Source organism: Aspergillus pseudonomiae, assembly GCF_009193645.1.
Source record: "Aspergillus pseudonomiae strain CBS 119388 unplaced genomic scaffold BDV37scaffold_66, whole genome shotgun sequence".
Classification (NCBI taxonomy): Eukaryota; Fungi; Ascomycota; class Eurotiomycetes; order Eurotiales; family Aspergillaceae; genus Aspergillus; species Aspergillus pseudonomiae.
The window spans coordinates 1-19,501 of NW_022476058.1; the positions used below are offsets into that span (position 1 = coordinate 1).

The 19,501-nt window shown below is 49.3% G+C and overlaps 7 protein-coding genes across 7 annotated transcripts; 3 read left to right on the top strand and 4 right to left on the bottom strand.

Moving 5' to 3' along the window:
* Positions 1 to 713: 713 nt before the first annotated feature.
* BDV37DRAFT_273757 (H(+)-transporting V1 sector ATPase subunit H) lies at positions 714 to 4,739 on the bottom strand (the record flags this gene model as incomplete). Its single annotated transcript, XM_032085116.1, has 6 exons — positions 714 to 745; positions 800 to 2,063; positions 2,956 to 2,970; positions 3,233 to 3,779; positions 3,842 to 4,361; positions 4,436 to 4,739. The coding sequence occupies 6 exons, from the start codon at positions 4,737 to 4,739 to the stop codon at positions 714 to 716; spliced, it is 2,682 nt and encodes an 893-aa protein (XP_031938560.1).
* Positions 4,740 to 4,884: 145 nt separating this feature from the next.
* BDV37DRAFT_255402 (M protein repeat protein) lies at positions 4,885 to 8,169 on the top strand. The gene is made up of 3 exons (XM_032082724.1): positions 4,885 to 5,469; positions 5,530 to 7,025; positions 7,091 to 8,169. Exons 1-3 carry the CDS (start codon positions 5,322 to 5,324, stop codon positions 8,027 to 8,029), a joined length of 2,583 nt encoding a protein of 860 aa, XP_031938561.1. The 5' UTR covers positions 4,885 to 5,321; the 3' UTR covers positions 8,030 to 8,169.
* Positions 8,159 to 9,405, bottom strand: BDV37DRAFT_255404 (ankyrin repeat domain-containing protein). Its single transcript, XM_032082725.1, has 6 exons — positions 9,269 to 9,405; positions 9,190 to 9,215; positions 8,956 to 9,084; positions 8,745 to 8,867; positions 8,355 to 8,684; positions 8,159 to 8,282 (listed from the first exon to the last, which is right to left on the bottom strand). Exons 1-6 carry the CDS (start codon positions 9,324 to 9,326, stop codon positions 8,232 to 8,234), a joined length of 717 nt encoding a protein of 238 aa, XP_031938562.1. The 5' UTR covers positions 9,327 to 9,405; the 3' UTR covers positions 8,159 to 8,231.
* Positions 9,406 to 9,442: 37 nt separating this feature from the next.
* BDV37DRAFT_255406 (WD40 repeat domain-containing protein) lies at positions 9,443 to 11,408 on the top strand. The gene has a single exon (XM_032082726.1). It carries the CDS (start codon positions 9,748 to 9,750, stop codon positions 11,104 to 11,106), a length of 1,359 nt encoding a protein of 452 aa, XP_031938563.1. The 5' UTR covers positions 9,443 to 9,747; the 3' UTR covers positions 11,107 to 11,408.
* A 135-nt stretch (positions 11,409 to 11,543) lies between these two features.
* On the bottom strand, positions 11,544 to 14,054 carry BDV37DRAFT_273761 (origin recognition complex subunit 1; the record flags this gene model as incomplete). Its single annotated transcript, XM_032085117.1, has 3 exons — positions 11,544 to 13,011; positions 13,072 to 13,202; positions 13,257 to 14,054. 3 exons carry the CDS (start codon positions 14,052 to 14,054, stop codon positions 11,544 to 11,546), a joined length of 2,397 nt encoding a protein of 798 aa, XP_031938564.1.
* Positions 14,055 to 14,833: 779 nt separating this feature from the next.
* BDV37DRAFT_296295 (uncharacterized protein) lies at positions 14,834 to 18,209 on the top strand (the record flags this gene model as incomplete). The annotated part of the gene is made up of 9 exons (XM_032090081.1): positions 14,834 to 14,838; positions 14,934 to 14,956; positions 15,058 to 15,399; positions 15,459 to 15,501; positions 15,560 to 15,689; positions 15,745 to 15,975; positions 16,037 to 16,620; positions 16,673 to 16,963; positions 17,014 to 18,209. The coding sequence occupies 9 exons, from the start codon at positions 14,834 to 14,836 to the stop codon at positions 17,726 to 17,728; spliced, it is 2,364 nt and encodes a 787-aa protein (XP_031938565.1). The 3' UTR covers positions 17,729 to 18,209.
* On the bottom strand, positions 17,982 to 18,949 carry BDV37DRAFT_184219 (prefoldin subunit 5). The gene is made up of 4 exons (XM_032079543.1): positions 18,783 to 18,949; positions 18,425 to 18,711; positions 18,246 to 18,363; positions 17,982 to 18,162 (listed from the first exon to the last, which is right to left on the bottom strand). The coding sequence occupies exons 1-4, from the start codon at positions 18,826 to 18,828 to the stop codon at positions 18,095 to 18,097; spliced, it is 519 nt and encodes a 172-aa protein (XP_031938566.1). The 5' UTR covers positions 18,829 to 18,949; the 3' UTR covers positions 17,982 to 18,094.
* Positions 18,950 to 19,501: the final 552 nt, after the last annotated feature.

Genomic DNA, 19,501 nt, shown 5'->3' on the forward strand with positions numbered 1-19,501 from the left:
AAAAAAAAAAAAGGAAAAGAAAGGAAAAGAAAGGAAAAGAAAGGAAAAGAAAGGAAAAGAAAGGAAAAGAAAAAAAGAAAGAAAGAAAGATCCGAGACCAGGCTGGTGGTCCATATAGCCCTATCTCCAAGGCAAGGGGTGAACCCAGACCATTGTCCCGGTTGAAGACGCCAACAAAGAGACTGCCATCCTTAGGAATGCTAATTTAAGAATTGACAGGCGTTTAAGTTCTGCAAGGATAGAGTCAGTAGTTCTATGGGGCCGGATTTCTTGATTCAACCGCTCTTTTTTCCCTCCCTCGAGGGATAACAGTCTCAATCCCTGTCTCCTTGAGTTGGAAAGTGATACGTCCATTCCAGCAGATTTAAACTCGGCAGGGAACGTGACGTGTGATTGATTATGCATGTAGGAGCTGGGAATGTCAAATGACACCTGCCAACTATTTTAACGTCAAAGGGATAGTGGTATAGAGACAGATAAGTATACAGAATGCTCAAAGAAATACATATATACAGCTAGATATACAATAAATCACTAGAATCATCAATCCTCATAATGACACCCTTTCGCTCAAAATTAACGTAACCCATGCGCTGTGCCACAGCTTCCACAATTGTTCGGTACATATAAAAATATCATTAAAAAGCATGAACTTTCCTAAACGCTCTCTTGGCATCGTGAACATAAATAGCACGGTATTCCCCGAGGCCCTGTCAATAGGGGATAAAGTCAAATTGCATTCGATCTATGACGGTCAGCAGATGCAATGTAGACTCCGGAGTAACACAAGCAGACATACCGAGGAATTGATTCCAACCTTCATTCTCATCAATCTGGCTCGCCCAATATTGCTCTAAAAACCTCAAGGACTGTAGCACGTTCGGTACCCGAATCGTATCATGTAAACAGGAGAGCAATTGGCGCACTTTCTCCCGGTCTTCATCCCCTGCCTCGCAGCCTGCAATGAATAACGGTGTGGTAAGCATGGTCCATGGACTTAGCCCCGCCGAGGGTCCAATTTGAGCAGTACATTCCAAGATCCGCTTGACCGATGCTTGGACCTCCGGTGACGAGGCTGGTGTTTTCTTCAACCGACGATAGATCTGAATGAGTGCACTATGCTGGAAAGCTTCATTGCATAGAACGAATTGACGGATGTACTCGCTTGAGAGTCCTTCCACCACCCCTGGATAGAATGCAGGCTGTGAAACAACTTCCTGATCCATCAAGCGCCGAACGGACGACTCGAGAACCGCGGCTTCATGGTGAACGCTGAATTCGTCTACTTGTGTCACGCCACTAGATTGTTGGCTCGGGTGACTTCGCCAAGCAGCGGCCCCTATCCCGCGAAAGACTGCAGCGAGATTAACTGTGAAGCCCCAGTAATCGTCAAGGTAGTCAGGAGAGTCGTGCTGGTTGGCAGTACTCAAGATGCTTTGATCTGCAACGTCACCAATAGGTGGCCCATTGCCTGTTAACGCGGTGAGAGAAACAATCGATCGGTACCACCGATTCAAGTACCTCCTGAACCCATCCGACGACCGCGGCGACAACGCTCCTCGGGTATCACAAGCATCCATCAACGCCCTAGCTCCTTCAATATGAGCCCTCCATGAGTTAGGATGAATAGCCCCCGAATGAATCTCCGCGAGACAGAGTGTTCGTGCGGTCGCCAACAGCGCATCCGAACCCTTGACGTTAGGGTCCTGAAGCTCCGCCCGAAAATGTTCTAAACTGAGGGCCATAAACCTTGCTATTTCTGGTGCAGACTTGACGTTTTCCGACTGATTGTGTAGGGCTTGTAGGTGGATCGCCGATAGGGCCATCGTCGCATATAGTAAAGACGGAGTCTGGAGGGCCATCGGAACAAGCATCTGGCAGATATCTCTTTGCATGCCCGTATGGCAGGCAGTGATTTGTGAGGCATCATTAAGGAAATGGTTAAGAAGAGCCTTCTGGTCAGACGATAACGAGGCAAACGGATCGACGGGTCGGGCGAGAGCAAGAGGTTCAGGAGGCGGAGGTGAAGCTTTGGTAGTATAGATGAATTCGCCGGGAGAGTACTCTAGATCGACTCGTTAGACCCAAGAGCTCCAATAGTTGAAGAGTATGGCCGAGTAAGAGTGGCAGATGTAACATACCGAGTTTCTGCATGCCCCCATGTCCCACACAGGCCCCGAACCTCGAGCGCGAAAAGGCCCTCCCTCCCCACTGCAGCTGCATTGCATATCGGCACTGCGCTCCAGCCGTCTTGCATCGTCCACATATCGGTCGCTGTTCGTCACATTTTTGCCGTCGAGCTTTACATCGTTTGCAACCAGTAAATGATCGAGACATGGGATCGGATCTTGTGTGGTCGATTGATGGTTGCCTAATTTCTCTGATCCCTTTTTTTTCCTTTTTTTTTATTTTTTTTATTTTTTTTTTATTTTTTTTTTGGCTTTTCCCGTTATCTTCAATCTCTGGAACCCTTCTCCGTTTGGTTACCTCGGCAGTTCCTGGTGGCGTCAGAATATGCCCGACGCCGTGCAGAATATCGCTTTAGATCAACAGGAAAGAGGAGTGAGTAATTTAGCAAAATGTCGGCTCTCTGTGCGCAACGAGAGTGTGGCACGAAACCCCGTGGAGGGTCGCTCGTATCAGTGGAAATGGAGATAACGGAACTGCGGAGTGCTGTATAGCGGCCGATCATCCAGGCCAAAGATCCACCGGAGGGTCGTGCCTACGGTATGTACAGGGACACTATGGAGAAGTCGTGGAGAGGATCCAAGATTGTTTTCCCCCGGAGAAGAATTCCGTGTTCCCTGGTCTGGAATTTAAGGAGACCTCAAAATTTAGAACGGCTTACCACAAGTCCTTCTCTAATGCGGGGTTGTGGTTCCGAAGTTTCACAAAACGGAGGCGAAATTCTGTCGCCACCAGCCGATTATAACCCTATTTGACTACATTCCAAACACATGGCATATCCTTCTAGAACGTCAAGGAAGATTACTTGTCCCACAAAACCACCTCGCTAAATGCACAGTAGTAATGATGACACTTGGCCGACGTACGCTGCGCAATCAATACAATGCAGCTGATTATCTCTATATCGGCAAAGTCCAAAGCAAGCACCTAAGTAACAGACACTGGGTAATATAATCACAAGTAACAAGCATCCCGCGACGAGCAATCAGTCGTCGAAGGTATACCGAAGCCACTCGCCCACGGCTCGCAGACTCTCCCAACGTACCGACTCGTCCTTGTCGGCCATCAGCCCCATAACTCGCGCCTTCAACCCTAACCTTTCCAGCTGTGCCCGTCGTCCCGGCAGCTCCTTCACTAGATGGCCCACGTCGTTACAGGCGATCGCGAGAACCTGCTTGTCATTGTCCCACTCCTTAGAGATAATCTCCGCTAGCTTCTTAGGAAGGTTAGCATCATCCAGAATGCGACGGGCATTTTCCTTCCAAAACGTAGGGTTACGGTGGGGCGGAGACCAGCGGAGGTGTCCGGACTGCAACTCCGCCGCGTACTGATCAAACGTAGTTTGAGTTTTGGTGTACTCGTCGAGCATGTCAGTGAGAGTCTTGAGATCCTCAAGAAGGTCGGGATCGGTCAAATGACGACCCGAAAGGTTCGAAAGAAGGGCGGGGAGGCGGACAAAAACTGCGACCGGCAATAGGGTTGTGCGGTTGGAAGAAAGGAGGTTGTTGAGGGTTGCGAGTAGAAGCCGGGTTGTCTTCTCCTTCGGCGACAGGCGCAGGAGGTAAGTATACAGCTGAAGGAATTCGTGGTCCCTGCGGACGTCAGTAGAGTTCGGTCAGGGTGCAATATGTTGGACCAGACGGAGACTACGTACGCTTGAAGGTCATCCCCAATTAGCGCGCCTTCAAAGCTCAGCTGCCAAATAACAAGGAGGACCCGATACAGAAGTTGAAGCCCAACACCGCCGGAGAGACCTGGCTCGATCGCCCGCGAACTGCCAGCTACGGTGCTGGAATTGGTATCTTTGCCTCCGGTCGCCGCACGTAGAATCTCGATCAAGGGGTCAACCGTTTCTCTCCTCTGCTTCCAGAAGATCTCCCGAGACCTAGATGTACGAAGCAACACCGACAACTCCTGGACACCAATGTCTTGCAACCCACTGTCCTGGTTTTGGGTCAGACTGGAGAGGTAAGTGTACAGTTGTGGAAGTGCCTCTTCATCTCGGGCCGCAGACTTAGAGGAAGACACGAGGCTGATAGAGACAAGGTTTGTCAGGAAGGTAGAAGTGAGCAACGGAATAGGATCCTCGGCATTCGTAGAATGACGCAAGAGAGGGAGAAATGGCTTGTAGGGATCGGGATGCGCAATTAGGGCAGATGAGAGCGCTGGAACATCTACAATACCGAGTAATCGGGTCAGCACAACTTCGGTACGTTTGCGCATACTTTAAGATCAAACATGGACCCACCATTGATCAAGTCCGCTGCCAGCACCAGGATATACTGTACGATATCGGTCCTCCTAGAAGCAGAGTCCAGAACACTCTTGGCGTCAGCACTTCCAGAGAGCAGGCTTACATAGCCAGAGATATCGCCCTCTACAGTCTGACGTCTCTGATCTTTGCGAACCTTGTCCACTGCCTTGATCTTTTTCAAATGATCATCGGTGATGTTACCAGCTCGAACGGCTCCCTCCCATGGGATGGGCCGAGCTCGGATGTTGTTCTGGAGAGAGCTGAGGTACATGGGCGGCTCCAAAGGCATGGTCGACATAGTGCCGCTATTGCAAGGTAGAAATGGAGCCTACCCGGAACAGCGAGAAGAGAAGAAAACCGAGACGTTGAGGAGGGGTGGACTGAAGATGAAGAGAGAGGGCTGGAGATCTATGATGATCGAGTGTTACGAATGGAGGAAAGCTCCGGTGTTCACGTTGTTCCCCATCCTCCCGCCAAGACCCATACTAAACCCCATTCAATCAGTAATCTCTCCCACCTTCTCGTCCACACAAGCCAGACACCAGCGTTCGTACTCCTGCTACGTGGTTGCAATCGTCCTTGTCTGTTTCATGTCTCTTTATATCTTCTAGTCTAGCCTCTAGTCTCTCGTTTCGTTTTCAACTCCTTCGCTCCCTATATCACTCCACCCCCACGCTCATTTTCCCCGCAGGAAAGGCAGCAATCATCGCTCGGCCTAGTTCCACTTCCTCTGTAGTGCGTGTGTGACGACAGGCAAATATCTAACCACTTCATCATTATCAAAGACCACCGCCTTTCATGCCAGAGAGCCTGTCGGACTTGCTGCTAGAAGTAGCTGGTTCATACCTCTGATTGAGACACCCCCAACCGCATTATCATTATGGCACAACCAAAATGGAAGGTTGGATCCTTCCTGCAGCAGGCTGTCGCCGGTGTTGAATCGAAATTGGATTTGATCCTGGCCGATGAGGACCAGCGCCAACAGCTACAGCCAAAACCAAGCACGGCGACGAAGAACCAGACTGGCGGTATGGATTTTCCGATTTGATTTGTGCTCAATATATTCCGTCGCATACTAACGGATCTAGATCTTTCGCGAAGTTCATCAAATGCGCGGAAAAATGATCGCCTTCAGGAGCGTCTGGCTCGCGCTGTTGTCAAATCGAATACCAATGCCAATCCCGCTTCTCAATCCTCAAGTCGAGTCCCCTCTCCCGTCACTAGTCCGGTTTCGAGCAATGGCGCGCGGTCGAGCATGGACATTGAGTCGAATCTTGGACGTAGCAGCCTCAATCTCGAAGAAAGTGCCCAGAACATTACTCCTACCGATGAATCTTCCTCAATAGCAGCCTCCAGAACAAGTCATGACAGCAACCCACCACGAAACTCAAGAGATATTGTCGCCTCGCGCGCATCGAATGAAGTTTCCGAATCGCAAGAGGCTAACTCAGAGAGGGGCACTGAAGCTGTACAAGAAAATGGCGTTGAACCTAAGGTACAGGAAACCGAAGCTGACAAACCACGTTCATCTGAGGGCCTTGCCCAGAACACTGCAAATGATTCGAGTGATATCATCGAGCCTGTCTCCAACGATGCGGACAAAACTATCGCACAATTACAGGCAGAACACAAGGCAGCCGAGTCACGCTGGCAAGCAGAAATGTACGAACATATTGAGCGAATTGACGCATTACAATCGAAGCTGAAGTATTTGACTAAAGAAGCTGCTGAGGCCGCCAAGAAAGCGGGGGCGGCGGAAGCACCTGGAAGTATGGAGAGGCAGCTCCGAGAGAAGGACGAGAAGATCGCATTGTTGCTCGAAGAAGGACAGAAACTTTCGAAATCCGAGATGGACCATCGTACGGCGATCAAGAAACTTCGGCAGCAATTGGCGGAGAATTCGAAAGTACAAACTGAAAATCACAAGAAAACAGAAAAACTGGAAAGAGATCTGGCCAACGCTGAGGCCAGGGCTAAGCGGGCTGAAGCTGCCGAAAAGCGAGCCAATGAAACACTGTCCTCTCATTCAAAAAACTCACGAGATCTTGAAGCAGTCACAGCGGAGCGAGATGCATTGAGTCAAACGATTCAGGAAATGAAAGGTCAACTTGCCAGAGCAGTTGCGCGGGCTGAGGCAGCTGAAGCCAAAGCTCAGTCAGATGCGCTGGAGCAGGAAAAGCGCCATGCGGCCGAGCTGGAAGAAGAACTGGCAAGCATCAAGGCCGAGCGTGATGAGAGTGAGGAAACTCTGAAGATAGAGATACGCGACCTCAAGAGTACCATCGAGCAGGAGAAGGAAAGGGCACGAGTACTGGAGGTCGAACTAAAGAACGAGCAATCCGTCTTGGAGAGCAAGATGGAGTCTCTTCGCTCTAGAGCGGAAGAGGCTTCATCCGGGGTAGCTGGTGATGCTCAAGCAAAGCTTCTTCGCCAGATCGAGACATTGCAGACGCAGTATGCTGTAGCCAGTGAAAATTGGCAGGCGTTGGAGGGTTCATTACTTGCGCGCTTAGCGAACGTAGAGAAAGAACGAGACGAAGCCACACGCCGAGAGGGGGACCTACGGCGGAGAGTTCGGGAAGTGGTAAGAATGATTTGCTCTAACTCAATCTTTTTTGTGAGGAAATAGAGACTAACATATACGTACAGAACCTCAAAGCTAAAAGGGCTGAGGAAGACCTAGAAGACGCAAAAGAGGTCGAGCATGATCTTGAAAACAAACTAGAGGAACGCATGCAGGAGCTGCAAAAACTGGAGCAGAAACTTCACAAGGCTGCAGACGATTTAGTCTCGGCACAGAAAGACTTCGATGAACAGAAGAAAGTGTGCGATGCAACGTGGGCACAGAAGCTGGAGGAAGAACGAGTGAAATGGCGCGAGCAGGTTGTGCCTCCTGCCATCTTCACACAGCCACAACGCACCGAGTCACCAGTAGCGTACAATCGCCGACCGAGTGCCCTGGAGCCTGTAGGTTCTCTCACTGACTTACGTTCAAGTCGCCGGTCCTCGACTCTGCCCATGACATCGCCAGAAGTAGGCACACCGACACGACAGAACTCATTCCCATCTACGTCTGGTCTCCTTTCACCTCCGACACACAGCGCACCCTTCTCGCAATTTACGGACACCCCCTCAATTAGTTTCGAACCAGATGAGTTCTCTGCCCGGCCGGGCACGCCATCCGCGTTTGGTGGAGCACTGACCCAAAACTCCCGGGGAATCAATGACATTATCTCGGAATCCACGGTTGGTGCTGGTCCATCGGTCCAGCTGGTGGAGCGTATGAGTGCGACAGTTCGCCGATTGGAAAGCGAACGAGCTGCCACGAAAGATGAGCTTGCTCGTATCGTAAGCCAACGCGATGAAGCCCGCCAACAAGTTGTGGATCTGATGCGAGAATCCGAGGAGAAAAAGATAGCAGACGCCCGTATCCAAGAACTAGAGAGGCGACATGCCGAGCTAGAGGAGCGTTACGAGACTACTCTTGAGCTGCTAGGGGAAAAGAGTGAACAAGTGGAAGAGCTCCAGGCTGATATTGCCGAAGTCAAGAAAATCTACCGCGAGCTGGTGGATAGTACCATGAAATGAGAGCTTATAGACGTCTCTTGAAAGGAAATCTTTTTTACTTCTGTACATAGTATTTGCCTGGACATTCGATACCGATTAGACGATGTTATGCGAAACAGGACTTTTTCAGAAAAGAATATAATATCTCTTTTAATTGCTAATGTTGGACCATTATTATGGGCCGTGGAAGGCTCCGGATATTCATAACCATGTTTTACGTCTCTTAGATTTCTATACCCTCCATTTCTGCAGTCTGCCGAATATATGTTCGAACCTTAACAAGGTTAGTTATATAGCCAGAGAACGTGTCTAAAGGATGTTTTGCGGGGGAGAATGGAATACTTACACTTGTATCTGGCGCCATATCAATAGCCAAAGTGCCATTGGCGTCCTTCTTATCCGTTTCAGCACCAGCCTTAAGTAGAGTGATCGCAGCTTCACCGTGGCCCTCGGAGATAGCATGGTGCAGAGCAGTCAGACCGTCCACATCCGCGGCATTGACGGGACTTTTCCCATCTTGGAGAAGAACCTTAATGATGGGTGACGATCCGATAGCTGCGGCACGATGAAGTGCTAGTTGCCCGCGCTTATCCTTCACTCTGGCGCTGCATTTATTGGCTATTAAGGTGCGAACGGTGGAAAGGCTGGCTTTAGAGGTTGCGAAATGGAGAGCATTCTGGAATTAGATTTACAGTTAGTGAGCTGACAAAACTCCGGTTGATAGAATTAGACGGACCTGTCCAGAGTTACTCGTCACATTTACGTCTGCGCCCTTCTTCAAGAGTAGGTCGATGATGGGATCTCCTTCGGCGTTCTTTAGGCTAGCTGCGATCATTAATGGGGTCCAGCCTGAACCATCCTGTGATACAAAGTAAGTGGCTGATCATTAATAACTGAGGTTACCTCTGTGTGTATAGCAGCCACAGTAAGTAAGAGTAGGAGACTACCTCAACATCTGGATCGAAGTTCTTGGTGGCGACTAATAGCTCCACGATAGGAAGCCGATTGTACGCTACAGCCCAGTGGATGGGGAGACGGTTGTCGTCATCTTTGACACTCGCAAGCTTCGGATTTGCCTATTAAGCCTGAGAGTAAGCAACCATGATACACTCCGGTGGTTGCGACTGCTCTGGCCAGAAAAGGGAGATAGGCAGCTCCGGATGATGCGGGGCAGCACTTACGTTCAGAAGTGACTCGGCCACCTGAGCTGTCAACTGTTGGTAAGTATGATAATTTCATAGACTACCAAATTGCGCTTACTCTTTCCCTCTCGAGCGGCCTCATGTAGAGGAAACTTGGCATCGTGCTGAGGGTCCATGATGATGTGCTATAGAATTTATAGATGCGGGTCGGAGAGCTGCTCATGATAAGATCGGAGCTATTGGTGGAGGGGGAGCTTTGCCGTCGACACCTGGAACATGCCTTACCGCCTCAGGCAGATCTTCTGTAGCTCTCCGCCAAAAGTCAAAAAAGGAACCGCAACCAAACCTCCGACTCGTCATCGCCAATCTTTACTCTCCAACGATCCTTGCCACCAGTTCGCGCGTGTTGTCCAATCGCTTAACAATAAATTTGAATGAGGCAGTAATTTGCTGTTATTGACAACTAACCGTCAGAACCCCTTTGCCCGGGGTTCCAGACGCGAACGACACGTTCTCTCGCCTACCATCTCGCTGTCGGCGATCCAAGCCATTCGTCGTTCTACAATCTCAATCTACGATCTCAAAAATATCACAAGTATGGACGTTATCCCGTCGACTACGCCCGAAGAGGCCGTGCGCAGATCCGCAAAGAGGACTGCTGAACTTTTCGGCGCGGATTATCTGATGGTCACACCCTCGACTGGAGATGGATCGATTGGTGTTTCTTACAGACGGAAAGTGGAATATGAACATGTGAAGGAACTCCCGCCAGCTCTAGCAGAGAAGCAAGCCAAAGCAGCCGCCGGGCGCACGAAACGTCCCAAAATCCAAGCCCAGGCGAAGGCGCCTGTAGATGGCAGCGGCGCCTCAATGGCCCTGGTGAAGAAAGCTCAAGGCCCGGCTGCTGGTGGCCTTGGCAATGAAGACCAACCCAAGAGCCTGATCCAGCGACCCTCCGCGACGCGACAACAGAGACCCGACTGGCACGCACCATGGAAGCTGATGAGAGTGATCTCTGGACATTTAGGATGGGTGCGAAGTCTGGCGGTGGAGCCGAACAACGAGTGGTTTGCCAGTGGTGCTGGTGACCGAACGATAAAAATTTGGAATCTGGCGACTGGCGCTCTGCGCCTGACTCTTACGGGTCACATTTCTACCGTTCGCGGGCTGGCGGTGTCTCCTCGGCATCCTTATCTTTTCTCGTGCGGAGAGGACAAGATGGTGAAATGTTGGGATCTGGAGACTAATAAGGTTATTCGTCATTACCACGGTCACCTAAGTGGTGTATATACGCTTGCTCTACACCCTCGCCTCGACCTGCTGGTCACTGGTGGTCGAGACGGCGTTGCCCGAGTGTGGGATATGCGAACGAGGAGTAATGTTCACGTTTTATCTGGCCATAAAGGAACTGTTGCCGATGTCAAGTGCCAGGAAGCTGATCCACAAATCATTACTGGTTCCCTGGACGCCACCGTTCGTCTCTGGGATCTTGCAGCCGGAAAGTCAATGGGTGTTCTAACCCACCACAAGAAGGGTGTCCGAAACCTTGCTATCCATCCTCGGGAATTTACATTCGCCAGTGCCAGCACAGGAAGCATCAAGCAATGGAAGTGTCCAGAGGGTGACTTCATGCAAAACTTCGAGGGTCATAATGCTGTCATTAACTCTCTCGCCGTGAACGAAGACAACGTTCTCTTCTCCGGTGGCGACAACGGCTCCATGTCTTTCTGGGACTGGAAGACCGGATACCGTTTCCAGTCGATCGATACCATGGCCCAACCCGGTTCGCTCGATGCCGAGGCAGGCATCATGGCTGCCACGTTCGACCGGACTGGTCTGCGTCTGATCACTGGTGAGGCAGATAAGACCATCAAGATCTGGAAGCCAGATGATGAGGCTACACCTGAGTCGCACCCTGTGACTTGGGCTCCCACTCTTGGCAGACAGAGATATTAGGTTGGTGTTGTTGTTGGCCGTCTGTCATTTTTATACCCTTCATTGGTCTGGATCTGATATAGGAATCGGGCATGTTTACTTCACGCACTTATGGAGTTTAGCGTTCGAGATGTACTGTTTGTTGTCTGTGACTAGTACTGGGATTTGGTCAGGTTTATAAAAGGAATTTACTCTTGTTGTGTCATATTAAGCTTTGAACATTCCGAAACTTGCTCGATTTATGCTGTTAAACTTGGTTTATCTTCAGGGCTTGTAGTCGACATGTCGCTTGACGTACAAGTGGGTATCATTATTCGATTAATAAATCACTTTGTAGAATACATAGCCCAAACGATGAGGACATCGGACACAGAAATCATACATGTGTGTGTACATTACCAATCATAGGATGCAGGAGCTGTTGGTCCGAAAGACTGTCGTCTTGCTCGTACAGAGAATTACTGATCCGTGCCCAGCCCTAACCCCTTTGCCTCTATATCTTCCCGGAAAGCAGCCCTTACGTCTTCAGCTGCCACCCTCAGCCTAACTTTACCACTTCTGTCCCCTCTACTGGGGATGGCAGAGCTTCCCAGAGGGCCTTTCGTCGCCGGTCCGTGCTCCAGGGCAAGAACTCCAGAATTCATGAGTTCCATAGCCGCAAAGCCTAGAGCACGCACGCGAGCACCACTCCCACCACTGAGTAGGTATTCTTTGATGCCTGCACCAGCCGCACCAGCGACTGCGACCGCAGCGTCTGCAATCCGCTTCGCTTCGTCGAGTACATCGCCAAAGGTTGATTCGGTGATCCCGGTTCTTTTCACACGAGCCAAGAGAGCGGCAAGGAAAAGCTTCGCGGAGAGTGGGAGACAGCGTAGGGATTGCTGAAGCGGGGTTGAGGTTGCTTCCTGGATGGCTTGTTTGATTGTGGCGATAGTGACACGTCCTTGTTTCCGTGGCGGTTGAGCTTTTGGCGGCATGGACTGCTTGTTGTTTGATCTTTCCTTTCTCGCAGGAGTCTTGCTAGGTGTTGGTGGCATGGATTCGGTTTCGTCTGCGTTGCCATCTTCTAGAATCGGTTCCAGTTTTGCGGCCTCGCTGGCCTGTTCGGCAATCTCTACTGCTCGGCGGCAGATGTCTAATGCGCGTCGAGCGTCGCCACTAACAGCAGCCACCTTTCGGCTTGCAAATTGGATGGCGTCTGCGTCGACTATGTTTCCTGGGATGTTGGCCAGGCGGGTGCTTATGATTTCCATGAGATCCGTGTGTTTGTAGCCGGGGAATGTGATACGAGTAAGACCCAGACGACTGGAAATCTTGTTGCTTAGTGTTCGCTCAGGGAGGTCCATAGTGTTTGCGACAGCAAGCACAATGAGGCGGGAGTGGCGGAGAGCAGGCCAGTTAAAGAAATTGTACATCACAGACTGGTTTTTAGTTACCAGTTGGTCAAGTTCATCCATGAGAACAACGCATGAGACACGTCGAGGTGATGGATGTGAAAATTCCCTCTCGAGAAGATCAAGCGCATGGGAAGGAGACACCCTATCGCCCTTCAAGGCTTCCCAAAGCAATGAGTACGACTGATGTGGATCGGTGACTTTCATGCCATTGATCTCAACGAAAATAAAGTCGTCCATCTCTTCTGCAAGCACGGCTGCGTTCAACTGTGCGACCACCTCGCGGACTGTTGCCGTCTTGCCAGTTCCAGGTGTACCCGAAATATAAATACAAGTTCCGGTGCCTTCCATGATGGCAGCGCTAAGGTGGTTGTACACAGTATCGAATTCAGCCTTCCGGCACGGTAGTGAGGTAGGTACCGTGGAGACATGTAGAAGAGTTCGTGCCTGGCGATATGGAGAAGCGAAATGGGATGGAGACAGTATACGAGTGCCTAACGGGGTAAACTCGAGGGGTTTTTTGACAACAATTCTGTGGAACATGCCATTAGCACCGGGATTGCCTATGTCTAATCGGATATATGTCACAAACCTCTTATGGGTTGGGGTGGTCAGAGCTTTTTGGCGTCGTGACTGTGGTGTAGCATTCGTAGTTAATTTCTGCTTCTTTCTTGGTGTCACAGGCTGAAATTCATCATCTTCTTTGTCCTTGGCATCATCATACTGTTCCAAATGTCAGAATATCTTAATCTTCGAGCAGGGTCGGTCGGAGCTCACATCATCATCACCCTGCTTTCGCTTCTTGGCTTTTTTCAAGCCGTCCTTGATCATAGCAATCAGATCGAAGATCTTATCCTCCCGATAGACATTTTCCCAGACGAATTCCTCGGTGTATCTCCCTTGAAGTTGATTCACACCTCTACGGCAGACAATGCATTTGTTGTAGTCTGACAATTGTTCCTTTCCCTTCGGCGGAGCCCCATCCGGATACTTGGCGAAGAAAGCATCCTTGGACATTACCGTTGCTTTACCGCTAATCGATGTGATTGGATTGATGTTGAAGTCGGCTGTAAGGTACTGCTCATTAGGCAAAGCGTCTGCTCGTCTCTTGTTCCTTGTCGACATGAATTCGTCTGGCGAAGCAAACCACATGATGTTGGCGGACTTGATCGTTTCACCGTCCGCTTCATCCTCTTCCTCTATAAATTCCGTGATGATTCCCACCCAATCTTTACCAGGCTCTGGGGATTTAAGCAGCACGACCTGACCCAATTTGCATTCAAACGAACCCATCCGGGCTCCCACGATTGGTCGACGGTTCTTTGCGCTGGCCCGGGAGGTGCGTCTTCGGTTTGACCTTGGTGTATCTTCTGGGGCACCCGATATAGCGTCCTCCTTTTTTTCAGTAGTATCGGCAGCATATATCCATTCCCACGGAAGGTCTTCATCACCAAGCTCGTCATCAGAATCATCGCGAACAAGACCTCCTTTAGTCATCCATTGCTGGGCCTGCTTGCGCGCACTACGCCTGCGAGACTGCGGAATATCATTCTCATCTTCAATGTCTGTGGCCATCTTCTTGGAAGAAAATGGGCAAATAGCTGCTGGCGGAAGGGATGGTTTGCGACAATTGACCAGCAAACAAAAGAAGGTTGAAAATGGATCCACAACGCGTCCAAATGCGCGCAGTCCACTTTACCCCATTTCGGGTTTAGCGCCCCATTGCTCTGCCCTGTCCAATCATACATCTCTATCTGATCTATATAATCTTAGCTGTATACAAAGAAATATCAGACACAGCTTAGCTTGATTTTCTTTATTTTGTCCCCAAGGTAGTACAGTTAGAAAGGTATAATAAAAATACTACTTCAAACTATTGAGGAATATTGTCCGATATAATCCCAAAAATAGTAGCATCGACTGATTCAATATCACTGAATGCATTGAGCCATCCTCGTTTGGTACCAACGCCACCAACCGACTGTTTCAGAAGCAACGGTGTTGTATTCAATCATGGTAAACATGCTCGTGAGGGCTTTGGTGCAGGTCACTGGATTCTCACATCGTGACCAGGCACTTTCTATATTCATCATCAGCGAATATTCCTTCACTTTCACCTTCATTCCCTTATCATCCTCTGAACAAAGGAACCCTTGTCATTTACTTCCACCTCAGATCCTGCTGAGTTAGGCGTATTAACTTAAAGCTTAATCTAGTTATCACATCTCTCCCTCCTCTGCTACCTTCTACTCACCCCATTCTCATCAGCTTACCCGCTGCTTTTGCGCCCTTGTTTTCAGCTATTTCTATCCGAGAGCTTCACCTCTGTTGCGAGCCTCCCCTTGATAAAAGACATGGAGTGAGTTCCCTATTCTGGTTCATCTTTCTACCTCTCACCTGAAGCAACTAGTGGCCGCCCTCCCGTCTAGTCTTTCTATGCTAACACTGTTGCAGTCACGAAACCGCGGGAGCTAAAGGTAAGACAATCTCAGCAGGAAGCAAAAGAAAATTCCTGCCCCTTACTACCTCAGGTTCTACCCAAATTAATTGTTCATTGACCGATATTCGTCTCATATAGAATGGTTGCTACCCGGTTACGGGCGGCCCACATTGAAAAGTCATGGAGGAACCACTCAAGCAAAAACTGATCAGGCTCGCATAATATTATCCAAAGATAGTATCCGGAATGAGACAGGGACACAGAAAAAACCGCGGGCCTCATATGCCGCAGTTACTGCCACAGTTACCGCAGCTCCTGTGGCCAATAGCACTGGGCGTGCTAGAGGTGCACCGAGGGCAACAAGGGGGCGTGTACAGGCTAGACGGGCATACTCTAACACCGCAGCCTCACGCCAATCGAGCAATCTTCTCCGTGACTCACCTGCCAAATCAAATTGGAGAGCTGGTAGTGAGCCGTCCGGTAAGCTCTCTTTAGTTTCGGATGCCAATAGGCTAACACAACCCTGGGTAATACTGAAGCAATTTTCAAGCTCCCTGCCTCTTTTGGCAGTTTTAAGTACGAGTAAGCACCTTCAGCTCGCTTTCCCCCATGCAAGTACTCACTATTATATGGCGTATAGGTTCTTTGGGGTAGCAAGATCAACTCTTTCAGCAAAATCCCCTGCAGCCAGCCAAGGTCGTCATGAAGTCTTCGAGGATATTAGCAAAAGAACAGGCGCCTATGTGAAACCTCCATCTTATACTGACAAGGTAGGCCATTTAGCAGTTTATTGCCAGCGAACTATAGTGTGCTAATTCACTGTAGGTCATTCAGCTATGGGGTAAACCACAAGACGTGGCTTCGGCCATAGAAATAATTGAAAGGCTTCTTGCCAAATGCAATAGCTTTTTACCCACACACAAAAAGACAGAATGGGCTAAAATCAATGCCTATTCAGCAAACAAACAAATGGGCGTTGATTTGAAGGAAAGACATGAAAATATGCTTCTGCTTTTGAGGAAAGAACCGGAATCGCCTTCAGCTTTTCCAGAGCAGGTCAGTCAGCATATTAAAATATGAACTTATATTTGCTTTTCTAACAGATCCGTTACCCAAGCTCTTTTTTTTGTGGCCGAAAGATGGTCCACCGATCAAGGAGTCCCTTGGAGAACAACTCGAGGCTCTCGATATCATCCGGGCGAAATTTGGCTGCCACCTCTACCGTCCAAAGGATGTCCCAGACTATATATGTGCTCTTGGTCACAGCCATGATACGATGAGGCAGATCGCACAGCTTCTTAGAACTAAGTGGAGTGAGGCCGTTGCCAATAGCCATGTTAATTCGAAGGTCTATATTTCAGAGTCTCCAGAAATCCTGAGAGACAAGATTGTCGTGGAGAACATGACTCTCTTTGCGAAGGCTTTTCTCTATGGAAAGAGGGTGAAGAGCCTTCCGTCAGAGCAGTGGCAGAATCGACGTACCTTGATACAGACAAAGAATAACGCACATATTTTGAGTGCCCTTTCAAGATCTTTACAAGGTGTCTCCTTCGTCCGTGGACACTTGCGCATGCGTGTTAACCTTGGTTCGTTTGTGCTTGATGAGTATCGTATGCCCAAGGACGACAAAGCTGGGTATAGCTTTGAGGAGTTCAGAGAGATGCTATTGCATGAGCAAACAAAAGGCCGCTTGATTCCAGGGTAGGAACTACCGACTATTTATGTGTCCGAGTCATTAATATCCTACGAACAGGTTACGGGTCGGTCAAGATGAGCTCTTGGCTAGATGTTTCCAATCTACCGATCTTCTCGAGCCTTACGAAAGTACAGCCTGTTCGCTGAAAAACGCCGAGCCTGCATATTCCGTGAACTTCGAATTCCTGGGTTCAAATAATGCCCTACTTCGTCTCGAAGCGGAATTTGCGAGAAGCCCTGGGGCGCAGGACTATGAAGTAACCCAACGCCGATGGCTTAAGCCTCGCAGAAGCGGCCAGTCAAGCGACGGAAGGCCACCCCTCCAGATTTGTATCATTGATTTCGAAAGGTAGGTAATGCGTATCTTTCTTCGGTTCTACCTAACTGAGTCCTTGTTAGAGCCGACTGGCAACTTGAAATCAAATCTCTGGAGTTCTACGAGACATCTTCCATCGATGCTGCGTTAAAATCGTTTTCGCACTCTATCGCCTTCCGACGCACTACAACCATAGGTGACATTTCTGCAAAGCCTAAGAGAAAGGTGATCTTTCCGAGCTCAGCGCCGGTATCCAGATTTGTGGAAAAGACCTCCATCCGGTGCCGATTGAAAGGCACCAAGTACATATTGGAAATAGCGAGGTACGATGAATATAGTCGCTCAAAGACGGATGCTTTTCAAGGAAAAGCACCAGCACCAGCTTTTATGACGGGTGGGATCTGTGACGTCCCGTCCACTTCCTGGGGCGCATCTATATTTGATTCCAACTGGGATAACTTGATGGGAGAGCAAGCCAATCTGTCGGTTGGACATTCCGCACGCCACAGCCCAGAGCTTCACACTTTCTTCCCCCCGAAGGCAACATCAGATTCGGATGACAAGAGCGTGGGCTTCTGGGAGTTTATTAGCTTAGTAAAGCGAGTGGCAGAAGTACTAGGCCCAGCGCAACCCCATTCCAGCTCAGAGAATACTGCCAGGAAAATGCAGGCGGGCACTGAGTCCTCGATAGTTCCTACTGCAACCAAAAGCCAACCACCCTCAAATGAATCCTCGCCCAAGCCTGACGCGAGGGGTCTTGCTGGGATGTTGGACGCCGACCTGGGTACTCTATTCTAAACAGATGAAGTTGATCTTTGTGAGAGCCACGGGTCACTAACTCATAGGCGTGTCCAACAATATCATGGCTCAAAGTTTAGGGTGAAGGGCCAATTTGCTTTTGCTTCGTTGCATCTTCACTTCATTGTGCGGGCTCAATGTCTCATCGACCATGTGGGTTTTAACGTGTCTTACATCTCTGCGAAAGCCTTGGAAGCATGCGATGTTTCTCAGCCGGCAAAGCAGGAGCTTACATGCGAAACGGTTGATGGTTTGCCATTGCCAACACTTACTGTAACAGATACCATTCTCTATTATTTCTGTTGACTATTTTGCCCCGACCGCTCACTGGATGATCGAACGCCTCTGCAAAGCGTTTGACAGGATTTAACCACCGCCCGCAGCGGCAGCAGCAGATGATGGGGCGCCTTCGCTAAGCAACTTTTGTCTCAGAGCTAGTCATAGTTAGCTTACGGTACGCATTCGCAGGCTGAGTGCGGGCCAGTTAAAGAATAATATGGAACTATATTCAACTTACCCTCCTCGAAGAGTCTTTGCTGGGAGCCCTTCGTCTGTACAATCTTTTCCAACTCTGTGAGGTTCGTCTCTAGACTCTTAATCTTGTCCTCGTAGAACTCAATTGCCTTTTTCGCAGTCTGCCCAGAGATAGACCATCAGCTTTTAAACCAACCCTTAAAAAAGGTAACATAAGCTCACCTTCTCGACATAGAATCCCGTTCCAACATCTACAAGCACCTTCTCCCGGTCGGCCAGCTTGCCCTTGACATACAACGAGCTTGTCAAAGGCACCAAGATATCCTCCTTTCCATCGGTCCCCCTCTTCTCAGACCCAACAACACCCTCGTTAATCGACCGCACACAATCCCGAAACTTCGACTGCGCCGCGCGCAACTTCGCATGCGACGAGGTCAAATGTTCCAATTCCGACGAAAGACGAGTCTGCAGCGCCCGCAGCTGCGGCACCGAAAGCGAGTTGATATTCACTGCCCATCCATCCCATGATTAGCTGTCCAAACCCCCACCCGCCAGCCATATCAGAAAGGATTCGCCGTACCTGAGCCCGCAGGAGCCTCCGATGCGGGGGTATCTTGAGGGGCCATGTTGATGTATGCAAATGGCTCTTTTCCCGTTCCCCTTATACCGTGTCAGTCCGAGTTGGCTCTATACGGGACGGTAGACTTTTCAGCTAGAAGAATGATACCGGTGCGAGGGATTGCGTTCTTTTTCCTCGTTCGGTTGGTAGATATCGTTTTGGTTGTGATTTGGGATTGATTATGCCCGCGGGCCGCGAGAGCAGGTTGCCTTTTTGGGTATGGTGGGGGTTTTCTGGATTATGTAATTGTGTTGTGTGGTTTGGTATGTTGATTAGTCATGGTTGTGCTTTTTATGTTTGGGTTGTTGGTGTATACATTAGATTATAAAGGGTTGGGATGGAGGGGTGGGGGCTTGATGTTTCTTCTTTTTTTGGATTAGAATGTGGTTTGAGTTTGGTTTTAGTTTGATTATTGATCTTCATTAGAAAGAAGATGCTATGTTGTTGGAATAGGTGTGTTGTGATTGAATGTATATTTATTCGACGTGCATACAAAGTGATGAGTCCATGATTACTGAGATAGAATTACTATAACCAAACGTTTTTATACTCTCGTCCGTGCAGATTGACAGACATATCCTATCTATGAGATGACAGAGCAAAACCATCAACAACGTACTCATAATTCATACTAAAAGTAATAGGAAGTGCGACTAGGGTGACTAGCACGCGACACAAAT